Raw genomic sequence first — 20,455 nt, 5'->3', positions numbered from 1 at the left:
ATACCATGAAATTATAAAAGATTTCAAGAGAATATTAAGAGAACTAATAATAATCCTAGACAGTGCTGTTAAATAAGATACACTCTGTTAAATTTTTTTTTTTACAACTAAAAGTAACAATTTTGAGTTGCAAAAAAAAAGTAATTTTTGCCTCAGGAAAACTCCTAACTTCAAGGAACTAGGTCCTGGATCTGAACTGTGGAATAAGGACTGAGGGAATACAACATCTAATACACGTGACAGTGACTTTTAACTTTCCCCTCATTAAAAAAAAACGTGTTTTAGGTATGATGTCTTTATTATTTACTTCAGTAATTATAAAGCTATTACTAACTGTATTTCTGTGTCAGGCACTGAGCTCACTGTTTGTCCTCACATCTCCCTTAGGCTAAACAAAATTACACAAATGACCAAACAGGTTTAGAAGGGTTAGGGCCACGCAAGTATGCCGAACTCCCAAGTTCTGCTTAACGACCATAGTAAACAATGTTCTGTTTTTCAGGCCTGTGTTGTATTTTTAAAATGGGAGGCGGGGGGGGGGGGGGGGGGGGGGGGGCGACATGGCACTGCTTGGTAAAAAAGCCATGCTGCGGTAAGCATCCCATGTATAGAGTAGAGGAAGATGGGCATGGATGTTAGCTCAGGGCCAGTCTTCCTAGGCAAGGAGAGGAGGATTGGCAGTAGTTAGTTCAGGGCTAATCTTCCTCAAAAAAAAAAAAAAAAAAAATGGGGGTTATGGCAGGGAATGAGGTGGTATCATACAGTAGATATGGAATTCAACTTTCTTTTTTTCTAAGTGGAAGTACCTATTTTTTTGGTTGATTATGAGGAGTTTTTTAGAAAGCGATTCAGAAAGTGAAATTTCCCCTAATAGTATTAGATTTCTTTTACAATGTATTAAATTTTTTCTTTTTACAACAAAAGGCTCATATACATAATGTACTTATTCTCTGATGTGCTTTTGTTCACTAACAGTCTCCCATGTCAATACAGATACACCTAGATGCTTCATCCTTTCAAGGCTGTACAGCAGCCTACTGTAAGGATTACCATGATTACAGTAGGGTACCATAATACACACTACTGTTGGAATGATTTTCGCTGCCGTTTTAACTTCTTTGGGATTACATAATTGCTTGTGAGCAGTCAGTTACCTTGTATAAAATTCTAAGGTGATGTGTCTTTACCTGACCTAAATTGTTTTAATCATTCTACCTTTATAGGACCACATATAAATAAGGCTAATGTGGGTAATACCACAGTAGAACAAATATTTGCCAGTTCTTAAAGTGGAAAACGTGTTTATTAACATTCAAACTCCCTTCATACAAGGCCATATAAAAATTCTTAGCATTTTGATTATACATGAGTCTATATTTTCAACATAGTTACCGTGACGTATAATATAATTTAGCTTTTCATAATACGTTGTTTAAATACATCATTAGTTCTGTCTGTTAAACATAAGCAATTATTTTCAAATCCAATACTTGAATGGTTTCCTCTGTACATAGTTTAGCAGGGCTAATTAGCATAAGATGCTCTTTATTAAGAGGTATATGATCTGAGTATTAACAGTTGCTGAAGTTTGGTATCTTTATACAGCATTTTCTTTTTGCTTTGATCACAACATAAAACCCTTAAGGATACTGAAATTTAGTAAGTAAAGTCCAGAGACATGTTACTTTAGCTGATGAATTAAATTCATACATAACACTATAGTATTAAAAATCTTGAAAAAAAGCTTTTGAAATCTGTGCTAGTACAGACCTTTCCTATCAAGATAAGACTACTTGGGAATAGAAAGGAAAAAGAGCTTTAAGTTTCTCTGTGGTGCCGATAGGAGGAAAAATGCTTGATTACCTTGTGGCCTCTCACTAATGATGGCATTTGGGGAAACAGCAGAGCAGACATACGCCAGCTCGCCGCCTCAAGGTAACTGAGGGAGACGGAGCTGCTTCAGCTCGTGCTGGGGCCACAGCAAGGATCGCGTGTGTAAAACCCGGAACATTGGCACCCTGTGATCTAGGCCTTAACTGCAAGCAATACTGAGGAATTTTTTTTCATGTTTTGGCTATATTTCATTCCAAAAAAGAGTTGATGTGATGCTTGACTGCAGCACCAGTCAGTTGTTAGTGAAATGAAGTACACTCCTGCAGACAGACACCAGACCAGAACAACCTGCTTCAGTATCTGATTAAACTGTAGAATACTAAAAACTAAGTTATTTCTACAGAAATCTCTGAAGGGAGCAAAAAGATCAAATTATATACCTAAGTAAACATATTAAAGGGAAATAACGCAGTCACCCTCTGAAGGTCAGACAGTGTTCGCTACGCTGTAATCGCGTTCACCGTTAGGCTGCAGCTGGACCACAACACTGTGTTCATTAATTTCGTTTTCTGCATCACTACTGTCGGTATCTTCATTGTCATCTTCCTCATAGTCTGAAGATTCTGTCATGTTCTGTTGTGAGCGGGATTCCGACAAAGCCCCAAATGACTGGGTGCTGACAGAAGCCAAAGGTCTGAGTAAAGGGGTATGTTCTGAGACTTCGTTTTCTTCTTGACTAGTGTCTGTGTCAGAGTCTGAATCGCCTTGAGAAGGAACAACTTTTTGCTTGCAGACTGGACAGGTTTTTTTGGTTTTAGTTAGCCAAGGGTCTACACACTTGCAATGATAAGCTGTTGAAGCAAAATACACGTTTTAGGTAGTATACTGTGGTCGAGAACATTATTTTTAATCTCTTGCTGTGTTTATTAATGTTCTGATCGATATGCATCATGTAGGGACAAGAGAAGAAAAGTACACTTTTATCACTACACCTCCATCCTTTAACGAGACCACTAATTAGTACAGGGCCTGGCCTGTGGTGTGCTAGTAACTATTTTCTGTCTCCCCCTGTAATATTGAACCTAAATATAAATTACTTGTTGCATAAATTCAAAGAAGTGTGTAATTATTCATACCATGGGAACAGGGAAGGACTCTCAGCTTGTCTCCGTCTTCATATTCATCCAAACAAATGGCACATACGTCATACTCATCTCCTGTGACAGAAAACAACACATAAAATTAATTAAAAGAGGTAGAGAAATATTCTTTTCAAACTTTTTAAGTTATCTTCCTCAGTTATTTTAAATGCTTTTTGGGTTTTTTGCTTTTCTTGTGTGTGAGGAAGATTGGCCCTCAGCTAACATTTGTTGCCAATCATCATCTTTTTTTTTTTCTCCCCAAAGCCCCAGGACATAGTTGTATATCTTAGTTGTAAGTCCTTCTAGTTCTTCTGTGTGGGACGCCGCCAGAACATGGCTTGATGACAGTGTGTAGGTCCACGCCCAGGATCCGAACCGGTGAACCCCAGGCCCGTGGAAGCAGAGCGTGTGAACTTAACCATGTGGTTACGGGGCTGGCCCCTCTGGGTCATTTTTTAAGTAAAAACAGAAACATGTTAGAACACACTCAAAATTGTAATATGTTAGCAAATAAAAACATACTTGGAATAAGATGCACTGAGCTTTAAATCTCCATTCTGACATTTACTAGTTCTGTGGGGCTGGCAGGTTCATTAGCTTTGACACCCAGGGCTTTTATCTGTAAAAAGGTTCTGTCTACCTCGCCAGGTTGTGAGGATGGAATGAGATAGTGTGAGCCAAGGGCCAGGCACAGAGGGATTCACCAAGTGGTGTTTATTATTAATATCACTGCCCTTTTCTTATTGTTGAACTTATCACCTTTATAATCATGAACGTTTATTAATTCATAGCTCTTTTTGGAATTCAAGTGCAGTATAAGTTTTTAAGGAACTGTCAGTCTCACATACAGCAGCTTTTAAAGTTGAGTCAGTAGTGGCTTTTTGTGTAATGGCAGTGACCATTGTGACTGCCTTCAATTCAGTGTTTTCCATTAAATGTATATGTTAGGTAAAAACTTACAAAAATCTCAGGGAACAAAAGACAGTTAAAGTCATTGCCTGTCCCACACACAGGTGACAATTCTGGGAGGCATGTGAGAAATAAAGCCACTGGATGGATGGACGGACATGATGCATGGAGAAGGGAATGATGGTTCCCTCCCAACAATCTCGGTAACAGCCTCAGCCATTTAAAATAGCGCGTTCAGGAGGAGTTCCCAGTAGAAGCCTTTCATGTACGTTACTAATTGTTGTTCAGTTTCTTGAATTCGGTCACTGTAGTATCACCCATCAAGTATATTCTATAAGAAATACAAGATTCCATTAGAGGCCATGGTTCTACTAGAACCTTGTGTGGGGAATGTGGTGAGATTGATCATACACATCTCAAACTATCAGATGAAAGGATTCCAATATATCTGTAATTATCTTTAATTACACAGTTGATCCATTTACATGGACTTCGAGGATAGTTTTAATATGGTAAGCAATTCAATCATGACCAATTTCTCACACAAATCAAACTTTCAGTCTTACGACTTCGTGAAAATGCCCATTAAAAACATACAGTTAATATAATTGAACAGGAACAGACTGGTCCAAAGCTGTGCCAAGACCCTGAGCCTCGTTTTCCTAAAGTAAGCAGGTCATCCTGCACTATCTAGGAGCCCAATGTAATCGTGGAACAGTGAGGCAGAAGAGTTCGGAGTCAGAGGGAGATGCGATGTTAGTGGCTTTGAAGATGGAGGGCAGGAGAGTCACAAAAGAATATTGTGGCCTCTAGAAGCTGGAAAAAGCAAAGGAATGGATTCTCCCTGAGAGCTTCCAAAAAAGAATGCCAGCCCTGCTGTCATCCTGACTTAGCCCAGTGAGATCGTATTGGACTTCTAACCTACAAAACTGTAATATAATAAATTTGTGTTGTTTTAGGCCACTAAGTTTGTGGTAGTTTGTTACCACAGCAGTAAGAAATGAATAGGGAGTACTGGGGTTAGCCCTAAATGTATGGAACTGATGCTTCAGCAAGTCCCTCTGCTTTCCCATTAATCCTCTGAATTGTTGCAAGTGATGGATTTATATTGAGCTCCCGTATTTTCTAGACACAGCACCTTTTTTTTTAAAGATTGGCAGCTGAGCTAACATCTGTTGCCAATCTTTTTTTCCCTTCTTCTTGTTCTCCCCGAAGCCCCCGAGTACGTAGTTGTACATTCTAGCCGTAGGTCCTTCTGGTTGTGCTATGTGGAACGCCGCCTCAGCACGGCCTGAGGAGCAGTGCCATGTCCACACCCAAGATCCAAACCAGCGAAACCCTGGGCCACCTACACAGAGTGTGTGAACTTAATCACTGGCCATGGGCCAGCCCCTAGCCACAGCGCTTTACTTTGAAGATGACAGGTCAAGATTCAGAGGTGTAGTCTGTGATCATGGACCAGACTGGAGCCTCGTGCTCTGTAGAGAATTAACCCCCGTAGCCTTGGACTTATGATGAAATGGTAAAACATGTTAGATGCCTAGGTTTCTCATCCTAACTATTTTATTTCTTAGGTGTGTAACCTTGTGCAAGACACTCAGCTCTATGTTTCACTATTAAAGGCAAAACAAAAATTTTGATGTATCTATGTCTTAGGATTGTCGTGGATTAAAAGAGATAATCAAGGTAGAGTACTGCATAACGTTTGGCCATACAGTACCTCTTACTCAGTGTCCACCTGATGACACTGGCATATGACGTGGCACACTGAAGGCTGTGGCTAGGGGGCTGCTCTCTTGATACCCACAAGTGCTTCTGTCCCATCACGTGAACTGTTGCTTACAGAGTTCACGGCAATGGTCACTGAACCTGTTTGTTGTAATTAGAAATAATTATGTAACTTAATTAAATATTCAGCCGCTCTAGAACTGTGAGGATGAAAGACTTCTGGTTTTATTTGAAAGCGAGCTTGACTGTATTAGGAGCACTTACTGAAAGCCAGGTGCTTCTCCAACCCTCTCCAGCCAAAATGTTATTAAAAGATCGGACTAACTTACGTGTCAATAAAAAGAATGAGAGCATAATCCAATTTTTGTCCCATTTTAAAATACCTAAAACTAAAAATGGTAGAAAATACATCATGCACCGTGACAACTTGGACATCTAGTCAGTGGATTCATATTCAGGACCATGGCCCAACATCAAAACATACTGAATGGATTTTTATTTACTTTTAACCAGGAGATAAATTTAAGGCATTTATGTATTTTTTTTTATGATTCACAACTTTATCAGATGTTTTTAAATAACTAATCTGTCCACTGGTTCTGGCAGCATAAGACAATTTTGGTTTTCACAACTGGGAGTTGGGGCTGCTAATAGGCTAGGGATGCTGCTGAACCTCCTACAAGGCTCTGGACAGCCCCTCAAAGAATTATCTAAAGTGTCAACAGTGCTGAGGTTGAGAAACCTGACATACAACCTCTCCAGGCTTTATCAAAGACTTGCTAACTCACCAGTGGATGATGTTCAGAAGTTGTGGGCAGGTAAGACTCATGTCTATTGTGTGAAACAATATGGAAATACTTCTGTCTGGAATGTTTCTGTCATGACTGTTATTTGAATAATGTTTCAGAAAAATTTCATAAAGCACTTTTAAAGTCTCATCAATCTGGGAATGTTATAATATGTAGGTAGACAGAACTTTGATTTTCCCCTCTAAACCTGTTCTTCCCTAGTTTTTCCCCCAAAACCTGGGGTCATCAGGTACAGCAAAGGCAGTGACCCACCAGAATGGGAATCACAGAAAGACTCAAGGCAGCCATTACAGTGGTGTGACTGATTCCTGGGCATATTCCTGATGCCTCTTTCCCTGAGGGCCTACATTCAATCTGTCACCAAGCCCTGTGTGGCTTTTCTCCAGAGCAGCCAGGGTGGTTTTTTAAAAACGTCAATTCCATCATGTTAATCCCATTTAAATAGTTCCATAAAATCTGAGCTCCTTATCATGGCCTTCAGATAGCTGTATATGATCTGACCCCTGCCTCTCTCTCCCATCTCATCTCACACCAGCCGACCCCACTTCACTCATGCTTCAACCACACTGGCCTTTCAGTATTGAACAAACTACTGCAAGAGTTAGGTGGGGACCTGCATTTAGCCTTGTTACAACAAAAACATTTGGACATAAGATTAGGTATAGAAAGAGGAATCACCATTTCTAGAGATGACTCAGAAATGAGCTAGTATGAAATAATCTAGTCAGAGTGCATACAAATTGATGCAGGGCTTAACTGTTCAATTTTGTAACAAACTCCTCCAGGCCTTAAGTCAACCAGAATGGGCTTCCTCAAAGTAAAAGACAAAAGAGAGTGAACTTTCAGGGCTAAACACACAGGCTTCAGGAGACAGAATGACTTACCATATACAGTGTGAATAATCTGCCCAGGGAAGATGTGGCATTGGATTCAGGAGCTTTAAAGCAAAAATGACTGTTCTCCTAGAGTATTGCTCCATTTTTATGTAAATATTATAAAATGCTATATTGCTTTTTTCCAGTCTCTGAAATAAAATCTTTCTCCTTCTGTACATATTATCTTGGAAAATCACAATGATTAAGCTATAAAAGAAAAATGCCTAGTAACTTAAAATCTCAAATATGAAACCCATTTTTTATCATTTGTATCTCAGGGTTCTGGCTCCTTCACATACTGATGGAGTAGGAGACAGTTCCCCCAGGACAGCCTGAAATGCTTAGTAGAGGGACCGTTAAGTGAAAACATAAGAATTTTTCATCTGCTAGGAAACATGGTGTGTGGTAACCAGTCCTTAGGGTTACAGACTTGGAGAAATACATTAATTGAAATGACACAGGAAACTCAGGAAACCACAATTTCAATTGAAGAGCTATTTTTGAGGACAATAATGAGTAATGAAGAAATGCGTGAGGAAGCTGGCTGCTTCAGAAGCAAGAAAACAACTGTGAGGCTATTATTATTTTATATGTGCTAGAAACGGCCAAGTCAATATTTAGATCATTTAAGTATTAATCAGCACAAACATTTCTGAAAGAGTTACAAAGGTGAAGATCAATAAGAGTTAGGAAGATTTAAGATGATCAAGTTCATGTACATCCTTACATACTTGTGTGTTCTAATCCAGTAATTATTTTTCTTTTCTTTATATAGAGGAAATAAAATAAAGAAACTTAAGCAGCCTCAGGTACACTTGGAGTTTAAAGTAGAGGTGGCACTGGGCCTACAGTGTTTAGCATAAAGCAGAATTGCTTGTAGATGACTTCTTCCTGTTGACTAAATTGGGCTGATATTCATTACAACTCTGAATGCAGCACAGATGACTATAAAAACCACACATAAAACTTCCTTCTATAAAGTGCATATAAAGTGATAAGAAAACACTAAGATCCCAATAGAAGCATGAGCAAAGGACAAGACAGGTTACAAAAGCAGAAATAAATAGGTAATTTACCTTGTCAATGTAGAATATGATGAAATGAATATTCTCATATACTGCTGGTAGACTTGAACTGTTAGGAAATAGTTTGGTCTCAAAAATGTTCTTTTTCTTTGACATAGTGAGTTGAGGAGGAGGGTAAGTGCAAGTGGAGATAGGAGAGGACGAGAGAAGGGAAATGAGTAGGATTAAAGCCAGGAGGCAATTTGTTTTATTTTGCAATAGTAGTACCTGGAGAGGAAAGATAGGCTAGGGTAGTATTTACAAGTACAGTGTTTGGAGTCAAGAATTTGAACTGCAGCCCTGCCACGTACCTTTACTAGCTTTGCACACTCAGGTAACTTATTTGACCTTTCTAAGTCTCATTTTCTTTATCTATAAAATGGTTGTGACAATACTTTTCTAATTGTGCTGCTCTCAGAGCTAAAATGGAAAATTATCACAATTTTATTGGGTGCAGTGCCCATCTCAATCCAATTTAATCCCAGTTAACTCATTTGGTATAAAAGTGGACTGAAGGCACAGTTCTCTGTAGCAGTCACAGCTCCAGACAAGAGATAAAGGTCAAGCGTGCCATGACAGAAACCACCCTACAGGACCAGCTCTCAGTCCCTCAGTCCATCTCAAGGCTACACTGCAGACCTCAGGATCTCTGTTTCTGGACATGAAATAATAAAAGAGTTCATCTTCCAGTAACTCAGGAATGCACTGATCTCCCAGGAGCCATAGCCATGACAGTAACTCCTGCCCAACTTGGAACCTCACTGTTGTACTACTTTGTGGCCGTTATGAAGAGTACGCCTTTAGAGGAACTGAGAAATATTCCCTTTTCTGATTGGCTTTTTGAGAGTAAATTCAGAACAGTTTTCCCTTGAAATAGTTCGACACAGAACAAGTATCAACTAGCATTGGTTGGACTGAACTCTGGTTAAAGATTCTTAGCTTTATCAGTAGATGGGCTGTATCTTTTACTCACCGTTATATCCCTAGTGGTTACTACAGTGCCTGGTACAGAGTAGGCTCCCATAAATATATGCAGAATAACAAGTGCCACAAAGCATTTGTTCATTTCATGATGAATGGTTAACAAGGAAGCATCCACCTCTCACCTGGAACCTGCCACGTGGGCTCTCCCTGCTTCGCATCAACCCCTAGTCTGTTCTCCATTCACCAGTGTGAGGGATCCTTTTTCACGGTAATCTGAGCATGTCCTTCCTCTCAAAGTCCATCCAAGTTTTACCATCGCCCATCAAATCACAAGTCCTTCCCATGGCATGATCTGCCTCCCCATCTACCTCTCTGATTCCTCTAACGACTCTCCCTCTAGGCCGCTACATTCTAGCCACATGCTCCCTTTACTGTTCCCTGAAGATACCAAACGCACTGTTGCCTCAAGGCCTCTGAATTGCTGTTCCTCCGCCTGCAGAGTTCTCCCCTCCCCTTCCCGCCTTCCTCCAGTATTTATTCTCTCACTTTATTCAGATGTCTGTTCAAAGTCTCCTTCTCAGAGACGTCTTCCTGTCTTATCTAAAGTAGCAACCCATCCCTCCCCCATCACTCATCATTTGTTGTCCTTCATTGCACTTATTGCTATATGACTGAATTTCTTTACCTATTTGTCTGTTTGCCCCCACTAAGCTCCACAAAGGCAGGAGTTTTTTGTTTTACTTGCTGCTGTTTCCCTAGCACCTTCACGGCGCCTGGCACATAGTACGAGCGCTTGGTAAATATTTATTGAAGGAGCATATGAATAACTACACAAGTTATTTCCAGGAAATCCTGATTTCTGCTGCTAACTGCTAATTGGAGGACCTAATCACATAGATCTGACTACAAAAAGCTAAATATTTTAATGTAGATAAAGTCTATATAGACCCTGACTGATAGAGTAAAACTGGCCTCAGATATTGCCACCCTAATTCAATGCTGAATATGCCAGCCAGCTCTCAAGACCACAAAAAACAATATACAACAAAGCACTGTAAGGAGTATGATGTTTGCACAGTGGCAATACTAGATACTGTGTCTACTGATAATCAGAAGACATCCAAGAAAGAAGAGCTCACTGTACCAGGAGACACTGGAGAAGGGTTCTGAGAGAGGGACTAGGGCCAGGCCTTAAAGACAGGCTAGATTTAGAAAACTAAGGAGAAAAAGACACTACTGGGAGAGTAAACAATTGAAAACATTTGCAAAGAAGAAATAAACACGGGAAAATCAAAGTTATGCAAGGTTAGAAATAAGGAGCAGTGGAAAATAAGGTTGGATGAGTACAGTGGAGCCAAATTATGAAAAGTTTTGAATACCAAGATGAGGACTCTAATGTGATCTCTTAGGCAGCAGACGCCAATTGAAAGCTTTCAAGCAGAGGAATGCTTGATGTATGAAAACAACACCTTAAAAATTCTTCATCAGTGTGCTGATGGGACCTGGGCCTGGGATGTGGAGGTGAGCCTAGCCACAGTAAGACTGACCGACTGTTTGGCACCCCCAAGATTCAAGTAATAAACTGATGTGGGCCTGAATGATAGAGTGACAAGAATGGAGAGAAATGGTCAGATCCAATAGTCATTTTGAAAGAACAACTCAGTGGATTTGGGGACTAGACACAGGTAATAAAAGGGGTCGACGAATCAAAGATGATGTACATAATCTTACTTGATGGCTGTTTCCTAACTTTTAAGTGTGTTATTTGACATTAAGATACACTGTGTAAAAGGAGCAGGAGGGGGAATGGGAGCAAATTAACTATTTACAAATAATCTGGTAATTTTTTTTAAAACTAAGAATTGGTAAGTTAATTCTAGATATTAAGGAGATGGTTAGTGATTTGTGAGCATATATATATATTTTTTATTGAGTTCCTAATAATTTACATCATTGTGAGATTTCAGTTGTACATTATTTCTTGTCCGCCACCACATAAGTGCTCCCCATCACCCCCTGTGCCCATCTCCCACCCCTGTTCCCCCTGTAACCACTGAACTATTTTCTTTGTCTATGTATTTGTTTATATTCCACATCTGAGTGAAATCATACGGTGTTTGTCTTTCTCAGTCTGGCTTATTTCGCTTAGCATAATACCCTCCAGGTCTATCCATGTTGTTGCAAATGGGATATTTTATCCTGAAATAATGTGTAACTACTGCTAAAGACTAATTATAGCCTGAACAACACATGCAGCTTATTTAGACTACAAGATGTCAGAATGTAATAGCTCTGCAAAGACAGAGTATCTACTCTTCCTCACTGGACCACACACTTTATTGTAATATGAGAAATACAGTACTGTGATGGAAAGTCATGCCCTCTATGGAAATATATATATATTACATTTTGCCCTATCTCCACTGGATTGGAAATTCCTTGAGAATGGAGGGGCCACATTTCTTCAAGTTTTCTAAAATATCCATTATAATAGCAGACATACATTAACATTTATTTGGGAAATACAGATTAAGTACCTGCTAGGCACCACGAACTGTATTAAAGCTGAGCTTAAAGGAACAATTGAGACTTCAAGGTAAATAAAACAGAGAAAGGGAATAAAAGCCAAAGAAACTCAAAGAGGTATGTGGGCGGCACAGGAAGTAGCTTATTAGGCTAGTATGTAGGATGAATGGAAGAGAACAGAGGATAAGGCTGGGGTGTAAGCAGGGGTCTGGGACCATAAGGTCCTTATGCCATGCTAAAGTGTAAGTCTGACTTTATTCTTACATATAAACGATTCTCAGAATGAACCATAGAGGTTCTCTTGCTGTATATAATTATGGACAGTGAGCTCCTATCGCCAACATCAAGCACAGTGGCTGGTCAAATAGATGCTGACTAAATACATAAGGAAAAACAGTTTTGGACATACTACATTTGAAGAGTGTACAGGTTATCCTGACAGAGATGTCCATTAGTTAACTGGATATATGGGACTGGATCTTAGGATAAAGGTCTAGATGGGAGATGCAAGTATGGAAGTCTTCGGGAAACAGCTCACCAGGAAGAGCCAAGGGATAAGGAGAAAACAATCTGAAATAAAACCATAGGTCTGTGCCTAGCACACAGAAAGCTCTCACATGTTTGCTGTGATTATAAGTAAGCAGTGAACCAAAGGATAAATGGCAGCAAAGGAGAATCCTGCCTTACAGAAGCAGAGGACAGAAAATACTGATGACGGACTGCAACAGTGCTCGTGGGTTTCCATCCAACCATCCCCCACCATGATGAGACACATGGCACCTAAGAAGAGAAGCCGCTGATGGCAGCGGGGTGCACATGTAAATTCTATGGAAGCAGAAAGCAGAAAAAGGTTGAGGATCTCTGGACCACAACATACCTCCTTTTTTTTTTTTTGAGGGAGAAACTGTGACCTCATTGTATAAATGCTTCATTCTGTCTTTCAGAGTGTGGCCAACGTGAAACCACTTAACATTTGTTAAATTACTAAAGTCACAAAGGATGATCAGGCTATGAAAATTTGCTGATATAATACCATTTGGGGAAAAAATGTATTTAAATAAGTCATAAAATAGGTCATGGATAAAGAAGCCAAATGAGGCAATTACGTGAAAACATTTCCCATAAGACAGAGTACAAAACAAATGTAATTTTACAACTAGAAAAAAGTGAATACTGAATAATTGAGAGGATAACCATCCAGTAGGACACAAAGGAGACACCGCTATATAAAACAACTTCAGATTTCTTTTTCTTCAGAAGACAAGGCATCCTGAATATCTAACCTGGCCTGTGAGACTTCAGAGACTGGACAGCTAGCATGATACTAGACTTGCTTAGTTTTGGTCTACAACAATTGGTATTTGCAAAGTCTTGGTTTTGCATTATTTCCTCCTCACATCTTAGTGAGGTACTTAGGGCAGGTACTACCACAGAGGCAAGTTAAGTGGTTTGCTCAAGTTCACACATCTAATCATGAATAGAACCAAGTCTTTTGGTTCCAAATCTTGTATTCTTTCCATTGTACCATTTTACTGACTTTCTAAATTAACTGCTAACTTCCTCATTGCTATGGGGTTCATAAGAACTACTTCCATTACTTACATACCCCCACCCTTCCAATTAATACACTTTTGATATGAACTGAAGTTTGTGGTAAAAGGAAACCTAGGAGCCAGCTAGAGGCAAGGAAATGACTTGTGATCCCAGTGGAGTTCTGGAGCTCTAATTCCTAATGGAATGATTCCTGCAGGGAGCATAGGTAACATAATTAACATTCCTCACTGACTTCTACTGGACTTCCCTTTGGACACAAGATCCAGTGAGAGTAGGTAGTTTCTTTCTTTATTCCTTTTTTTTTTAAGAGAAATTTTCAAACATGATGAACCATTATACCACCTCATGTACCATCACTGACTTTCTTCTGCTATTCTTGTTACATCTACCTTCCTCTGCTTTTTTTCCTGAAGTATTTTAAAGTAAATACTGAGACATACCATTTTACCAACACATACTTTAGTAAACACCTCTAAAAGATAAGGACTTTAAAAAACATAATCACAAACTATTCTCACACCTAACAAAATGAGTAGTAATTTCTTGATATCATTCAATGCCCAAGGCATATTCAAATCTCCTCAATTGTCTCAAAACTGTCTTTTTACAGATGATTTATTTAAACTAGGATCTAAGCAGGATCCAAACATTGCATCTGGCTGATGACTTGTAAGTCCCTCTCAATCTAAAACAGCCCTGCCCCCTTTGTATACCTTATTGGTTAAAGAAACTGGATCATTTTTCCTGTAAATTTCTCTGCATTCTGGATTTGGGTGATTGCACAGATGATTGTTTTTTAAGATAGCTACAGAGCTTCATCAATCATTCTACATTCAGACCAGAAACTCTACCGGCTCAGTGGCACCTTTGTGCAAATTAGGGGAAAAGCAACACTTCGTCAATGTACTTTATTGCTATCTGCCAAAAAATAACTTTATCACAAATATAAAAATCTCTGGTGACGAAGACTGAATGATAACCTTCCAGAGCTGTGCAGTGTACTACCTGTACAATCCTATGTTGCAGCTGGATTCAGAATTCGTGGTGAGATAATTTCCCACGAGTAAGAAGAAGTGGGTGGAATTTCTTTTTGATAAACTGGATTACTTTAGTCCTTAAACTTGAAAGGCAGAAAAAAACATCAGTTTTCGACACTATTGTTAGTCTCTGACAGTCCTGAACCTCACAGGCTTTTCATACTCTCAGGCTGTGTAGCCCCAGGCATCTAGATCAAGAAAAAAAATTCCAGTTTAAGGTGTCTGGCAAGGAATAATTTTTTTAAAAATCAAAATGGTCTCCAATTCTCTGTTCATGTGGAAACCATTTTGATTTTATTCTTTTCGTAACTATGACAAAAAGTATGACTTTTTCACGGACAATAACAACTATCAAAATGTGTGCAGCCTGCCACTTCTGAGAAGAAACCCATCCATTCAGTGATTGGTTCTAAGTTTCTCATAATTCGGCTTGCAATGGGATAATCATGGGTATACTGAGAACAGAGTTTTATAATGTTAAATCAGTTGTGCAAATTAAAAACTATCTACTGTCAATGGATACAATAGAGGGTATATTAGCAAAGATGTGGAACTCTGACAGCTGCTGGTAAGTTTAAGTAATATTTCTAGTCCAACGTAACTGAATTTAAATGGTTTGTGATTTAACTATAATTTGGCACAAAGAGTAAATATTTGAGTTCTGACTAAGTGCCATGCTAGGAATGAATGTTTCTTAGAAATTAAAGTAATACAACCTATGCAAAGGAAAATATCTTCAAGATGTAGACTAATAAATAATTTTAAAATGTGAGGCCTATCTCATTGTATGCATTAGGAATTCACAAAAGCTGCATTACATCAAAATGTTTTCTAAACTATCTCTATTAATTCAATATTAAAGAAACCCAATGTGAGATTTTCTGGTAAATTTTATTAAAAAAATAGCAATATGACAGTTCCTTCTTGATTTACATTCACTATGGCATCCCCAATGTTTAAGTAGTGTATCTAGAGCACAGCAAGTGCCCAGGATATATTTATTGAATGCATGAATAGTATTTAAATCTGGAATTTACTATATAAGTTAATGTATAAGTTAAAGGCAGCACTTTTTAAAACTATTTGTAAAAAAGCAGTCTGTATAAATTAGTAATAATATTAATGAATAATTTTGTTGGTACTAAAATACTAAATGAAGACCTCATGTAAAACAGGTGGATGTGATCAGACTTAAAACTTGCTAATTATGCTGGATTGACCTGGAAATGTGTACAAGTAGCAGGAATCCTCATCCTCCTCTTGTAGGAAGGTAAAGTACTATAAGTACTTTGGAGATCAGTTTGGTGCTGTGCAGTGAACTTGATGATGTACATACTTCCTGACTTAGCAGTTTCACTCCTAGATTTGTAAATAAATGATCTAGAGAAACACACACATATGACCAAAGTGGAATGAAGTAGTAGTAGGACCAGAAGGGAAGGGAGGAGACTTCCAGTTTCTGGTCTGGCACATAAGGAGCTTGGAAGTTGTCACTCCTGTGCTCACAACAAGGGAAAACCTGAACAAACTGAAAATCAACACCTCTTCTTAGAGCTATCAAAAGAAAGAGGTCACAGAGAAAACTGCTGCCCCCAAACTGGACAGACGGGCAGGCAGCAGAGAATCACAAGCTACTGGAGCTGAGCCAGGAGCAAACCAACCGTGGGAACCAGCGCTAGGGGAGAAAGAGAAACTGTAACTGATAAACTGCTGGAGGCTCAGGGTGGACAAGGTTGAGAGTCAGAAACTCTACAGAAGGTTTTCTGGTCCAGCATGTGAGGAGCTTGGAAATCACCACTCTGTCTAACAAAAAGTGAAAAGCTGAGCAAACTGAAAAATCAACAATTCATCTTAGATCCACCAGAGAAGTGAACTCACAGGGCAAACTGCTGAACCCAACACTGGAGCTACAAATGCAGATACAGAGAATCTTACAGATCAGAAAGCCCCTGAGTAGCAAATTCCACGGGAGCTAGTATCAGAGGAGGAAAACCTGAACTGTAATGGATGAATTCCAGAGGCTCAGTGTGCACAAGTCTGAGAGTTTACAACTCCAGGGGAGCTGGACATTTTGTGTTTTCCTTGTGGAGCTCCACCAGGTTTTCACAGTGGACGATTGGGCTTCTGGCAGTGGAGGGGGAAAGCAGCCATTTTGAAATAACGCCAGCCAGAGCATTCTGTTCTTAACAAGCCTGCCCTCAAGAGGAACTGTCTAACCAGATCGTAACCTACTGGGGTTTTTATCAGAGTCTAACTGACCTGAAGGAAGAGAAATACCCAACTCCAACCAGCTCCACCGTTCTACGTTGGGGCAGGGAGATACCAACTCCAACCTCTCCAGCCATCAGTTTCCACCAAAGGCTGGGAAAAAACTGAGAGGCACTTGTGAAGTTCACAGCCCAAAGCCACAGGCTCACTAAAGGACACACATGATCATAGGACTACAGAATGCTTCCCAGCCCCCACCACACCTTACCACTGCATCACCAACCGTCTATTTACTGGAGTTCCTTTCACTCAGAACATCATGTCTGGCTTTCAACAAAAAGTTAACAAGAATACTAACAGGCAAAAAACACAGAAGAGGGGCCAGCCCCATGGCCAAGTGGTTAACTTCGCACACTCTGCTGCGGTGGCCCAGGGTTTCGACGGTTCGGATCCTGGGCACAGACATGACACCGCTCATCAGGCCACACTGAGGTGGCGTCCCACATACCACAACTAAAATATACAACTACATACTGGGGGGATTTGGGGAGAAAAAGCAGGGAAAAAAAAGAAGACTGGCAACAGTTGTTAGTTCAGGTGCCAATCTTTTTAAAAAATAAAATAAAATAAATCCTTAAAAAAAACAAAAAAAAAACTGAAAGAAAAAGACTCAAAAAAAGAAACAAAAAAAGAACAGTAGGACAACTAAAACAAAAAGAAAAGAAAAAAAGGTGTAATATATGCATAATGGGAATACCAGCAGAAGAAAGAAAGAAAGGAACAGAAGCGATATTTGAAGCAATAATGACTGAGAATTTCCCCACCTTATTGTAAGATAGCAAACCACAAATCCAGGAAGACCAGAGAACATCAAACAGGGTAAATGTGAAAAAACACAAGGCATATCATATTCAAACGGCAGAAAATCAAAGATAAAGAGATCATCTTGATGCTGATCATCACTGATCATCAGGGAAATGCAAATCAAAACTACACTAAGGTATCACCTTATACCCATTAGAATGGCAAAAATAACCAAAACAAAAAGTAACAAATGTTGGAGAAGTTGTGGAGAAAAAGGAACCCTCATACACTGCTGGTGGGAATGCAAACTGGTGTAGCCACTATGGAAAACAGTATGGACATTTCTCAAAAAATTAAAAATAGAACTACCATACGATCCAGCCATCCCACTACTGGGTATCTATCCAAAGAACTTGAAATCAGCAATTCCAAAAGTCCCATGCACCCCTATGTTCATTGCAGCATTATTTACAATAGCCAAGATGTGGAAGCAACCTAAGTGCCCATCAACTGATGACTGGATAAAGAAGATATGGTGTGTGTATATATATATATATATATACACAATGGAATACTACTCAGCCATAAAAAAGGATAAAACCGTCCCATTCACAACAACACAGATGGACCTTGAGGGTATTATGTTAAGTGAAATAAGCCAGATAGAGAAAGACAATCTCTGTATGACTCCACTCATATGTGGAGTTAAACATGTAGACAAAGAGAACAGATTAGTGGCTACCAGGGGAAAGGGGAGGGTTGGGGGTGGGCACAAAGGTGAAGGGGTGCACCTACAAAGAACTGACAAACAATAACGTACAACTGAAATTTCACAAGATCGTAAACTATCATAATCTCAATAAAAGTTTAAAAAAATACTAAAAAAAGAGATGATCTTGTAAGAAGCCAGAGGAAGAAAACACCTTACCTACACAGGAACAAAGGGAAGGGTTGCATCCGACCTGCCTCAGAAACCATGTGAGCAAGAAGAGCGTGCAGTGAAATATTTAAAGTGTTGAGGGAAAAAACCACCAACCAGCAAAATTATCCTTCAAAAGTGAAGGAGAGGAGTGATGCTAGCAAGACAGCAGAATGGGAAGCCCTAGAGCTGCGTTCTGCCATGGAGACACAGACCACCAATAACAAACAGACCAGATGCTGCTGGGAGGAGTCCAAAAAGTAGGTAAAACGTTCCTGCCCCCAGGCCAGGGTGCAGCCTACAACATTAAAGCCCAGTAAGAAAATTCATGACACTGTTCCCTCTCTCATGCCAGAGCCCTCTCCCCTGGCATGGCACATTTGGGAGGAAATGCCCAACTCCTCTCTTCTACCTGGGGAGGGAAAAGTGTAGAATGTATGTTAAATGGCAAAATTTTATGGGGGCCGGCCCCGTGGCCCAGTGAGTAGGTCTGGTGCACTCTGCTTCAGTGGCCCAGATTCCATTCCCAAGCACAGACCTATACCAATTGTCAGCAACCATGCTGTGGTGGCAACCCACAGAGAAAATAGAGGAAGATCGGCACAGATGTTAGCTCAGGATGAATCTTCCTCAAGCAAAAAGAGGAAGATTGGCAACAGATGTTAGCTCAGGGCAAATCTTCCTCAGCAAGAAAAACAATTTAGATGGGCTGCCCAAGGGCATGGTTTCTGTCTTGATGCATCCAAGTAATGAGAAAAATAGGGTGCCAGGTTGGGGATCTCTAAGAACAAAGATGATACACCATGCACTAGAGTCTGCAGTACCACAGACACACACTAGGTAGAGCGCCAGTGTCACAATTTACTACAGCACCAGAGAGGCTGCAATATCATACACAGACACCAGAGGGAGCTCCTGAACAGAAACTAGCAAACCTCTTCAAATAGGGGATTACATGCACAAGCCCAGAGAGGATGCAGACCCAGAAAAGGATTTAGAGATCTCCAAATCTTAGCAGTGCTGAGTGGAGAAAATCCTCCCTACTTGAAACCAGACTGCAAAGTCTGGGAGAGTTGGCTGATTCTTCAAATGCCAAAATCACAACAATGCATAATAACAAGATACACAAAGAAACAGGGAACTGTGACATATTAAAGGAAGAAATTAAATCTCCAGAAACCAAACCTAAAGAAAGAAAAATATATGAATTGCCAAAGAATTAAAAAGTACTATCGGGCCGGCCCGGTGGCGCAGCGGTTAAGTGCGCACGTTCTGCTTCGGCAGACCAGGGTTCGCCAGTTTGGATCCCCGGTGTGGACATGGCACTGCTTGGCCAGCCATGCTGTGGTAGGCATCCCACATATAAAGTAGAGGAAGATGGACATGGATGTCAGCTCAGGGCCAGTCTTCCTCAGCATAAAGAAGAGGATTGGCAGCAGTTAGCTCAGGGCTGATCTTCCTCAAAAAAGAAGGAAAGAAAGAAAGAAATTTAAATAAATACATAAACATTATTTTAAAAAGTACTATCAAAAGGATCCTCAATGAATTAAAAGCACAGGTGGACAACCAAACAAAATCAGGAAAATGATGAAAAACGTAATATCAACAAAGAGAAACTATGAAGAAGAACCAAATAAAATCTGCAACTGAAGAACACAATAACTGAATTGAAAAATATGAGAAGGATTCAACAACAGACTTGACCAAGCAGAGGAAAGCATCAGTGAACCTGAAGACAGGACTTCTGAAGTTACTGAGGCAGAGGAGCAAAAGCAAAAAAAGGATGAAGAAAAATTAAAACAGTCTAAGGGGCTTACAGGACACCATCAAGCAGAACAACACATGCATTATGGGATCCTTGGAGGAGAAGGAAGAGAAAGGGGCAGAGAACCTATCTGCAGAAATAATGGCCAAAATTTTCCCAAATTTACGAGAGAAATGCACGTACAAATTCAAAAAGTCCAAATAACTCTAACAGGATACGTCTAAAGAGACCTATACCAAGACATATCATACTCAAACTGTCAAAAGTCACATAAAGAGAATCTTGAAAGTCAAGAGAAAAGCGACTTGTCACATACAAAGGAACTCCTTCTAGATTATCAAATTTCTCAGCAGAAACC

General features: G+C 39.8%; 1 protein-coding gene across 1 annotated transcript in view; it reads right to left on the bottom strand.

Annotated features, from left to right (window-relative positions):
* Window positions 1-1,284: 1,284 nt before the first annotated feature.
* RNF13 (ring finger protein 13) overlaps window positions 1,285-20,455 on the bottom strand; it is a 157,747-nt gene continuing 138,576 nt past the window's right edge. Inside the window, exons 9-10 of the mRNA XM_046657344.1 lie at window positions 2,970-3,050; window positions 1,285-2,684 (exon numbers count right to left, since the gene is read on the bottom strand). Of these exons, the coding sequence (XP_046513300.1) occupies window positions 2,320-2,684; window positions 2,970-3,050 (446 nt within the window). The 3' untranslated portion in view covers window positions 1,285-2,319. The remainder of the gene's footprint in view (window positions 2,685-2,969; window positions 3,051-20,455) is intronic.

This window comes from Equus quagga, chromosome 1, assembly GCF_021613505.1.
Source record: "Equus quagga isolate Etosha38 chromosome 1, UCLA_HA_Equagga_1.0, whole genome shotgun sequence".
In the NCBI taxonomy this organism is placed as follows: Eukaryota; Metazoa; Chordata; class Mammalia; order Perissodactyla; family Equidae; genus Equus; species Equus quagga.
This window is presented reverse-complemented; position numbering and strand designations above follow the sequence as displayed.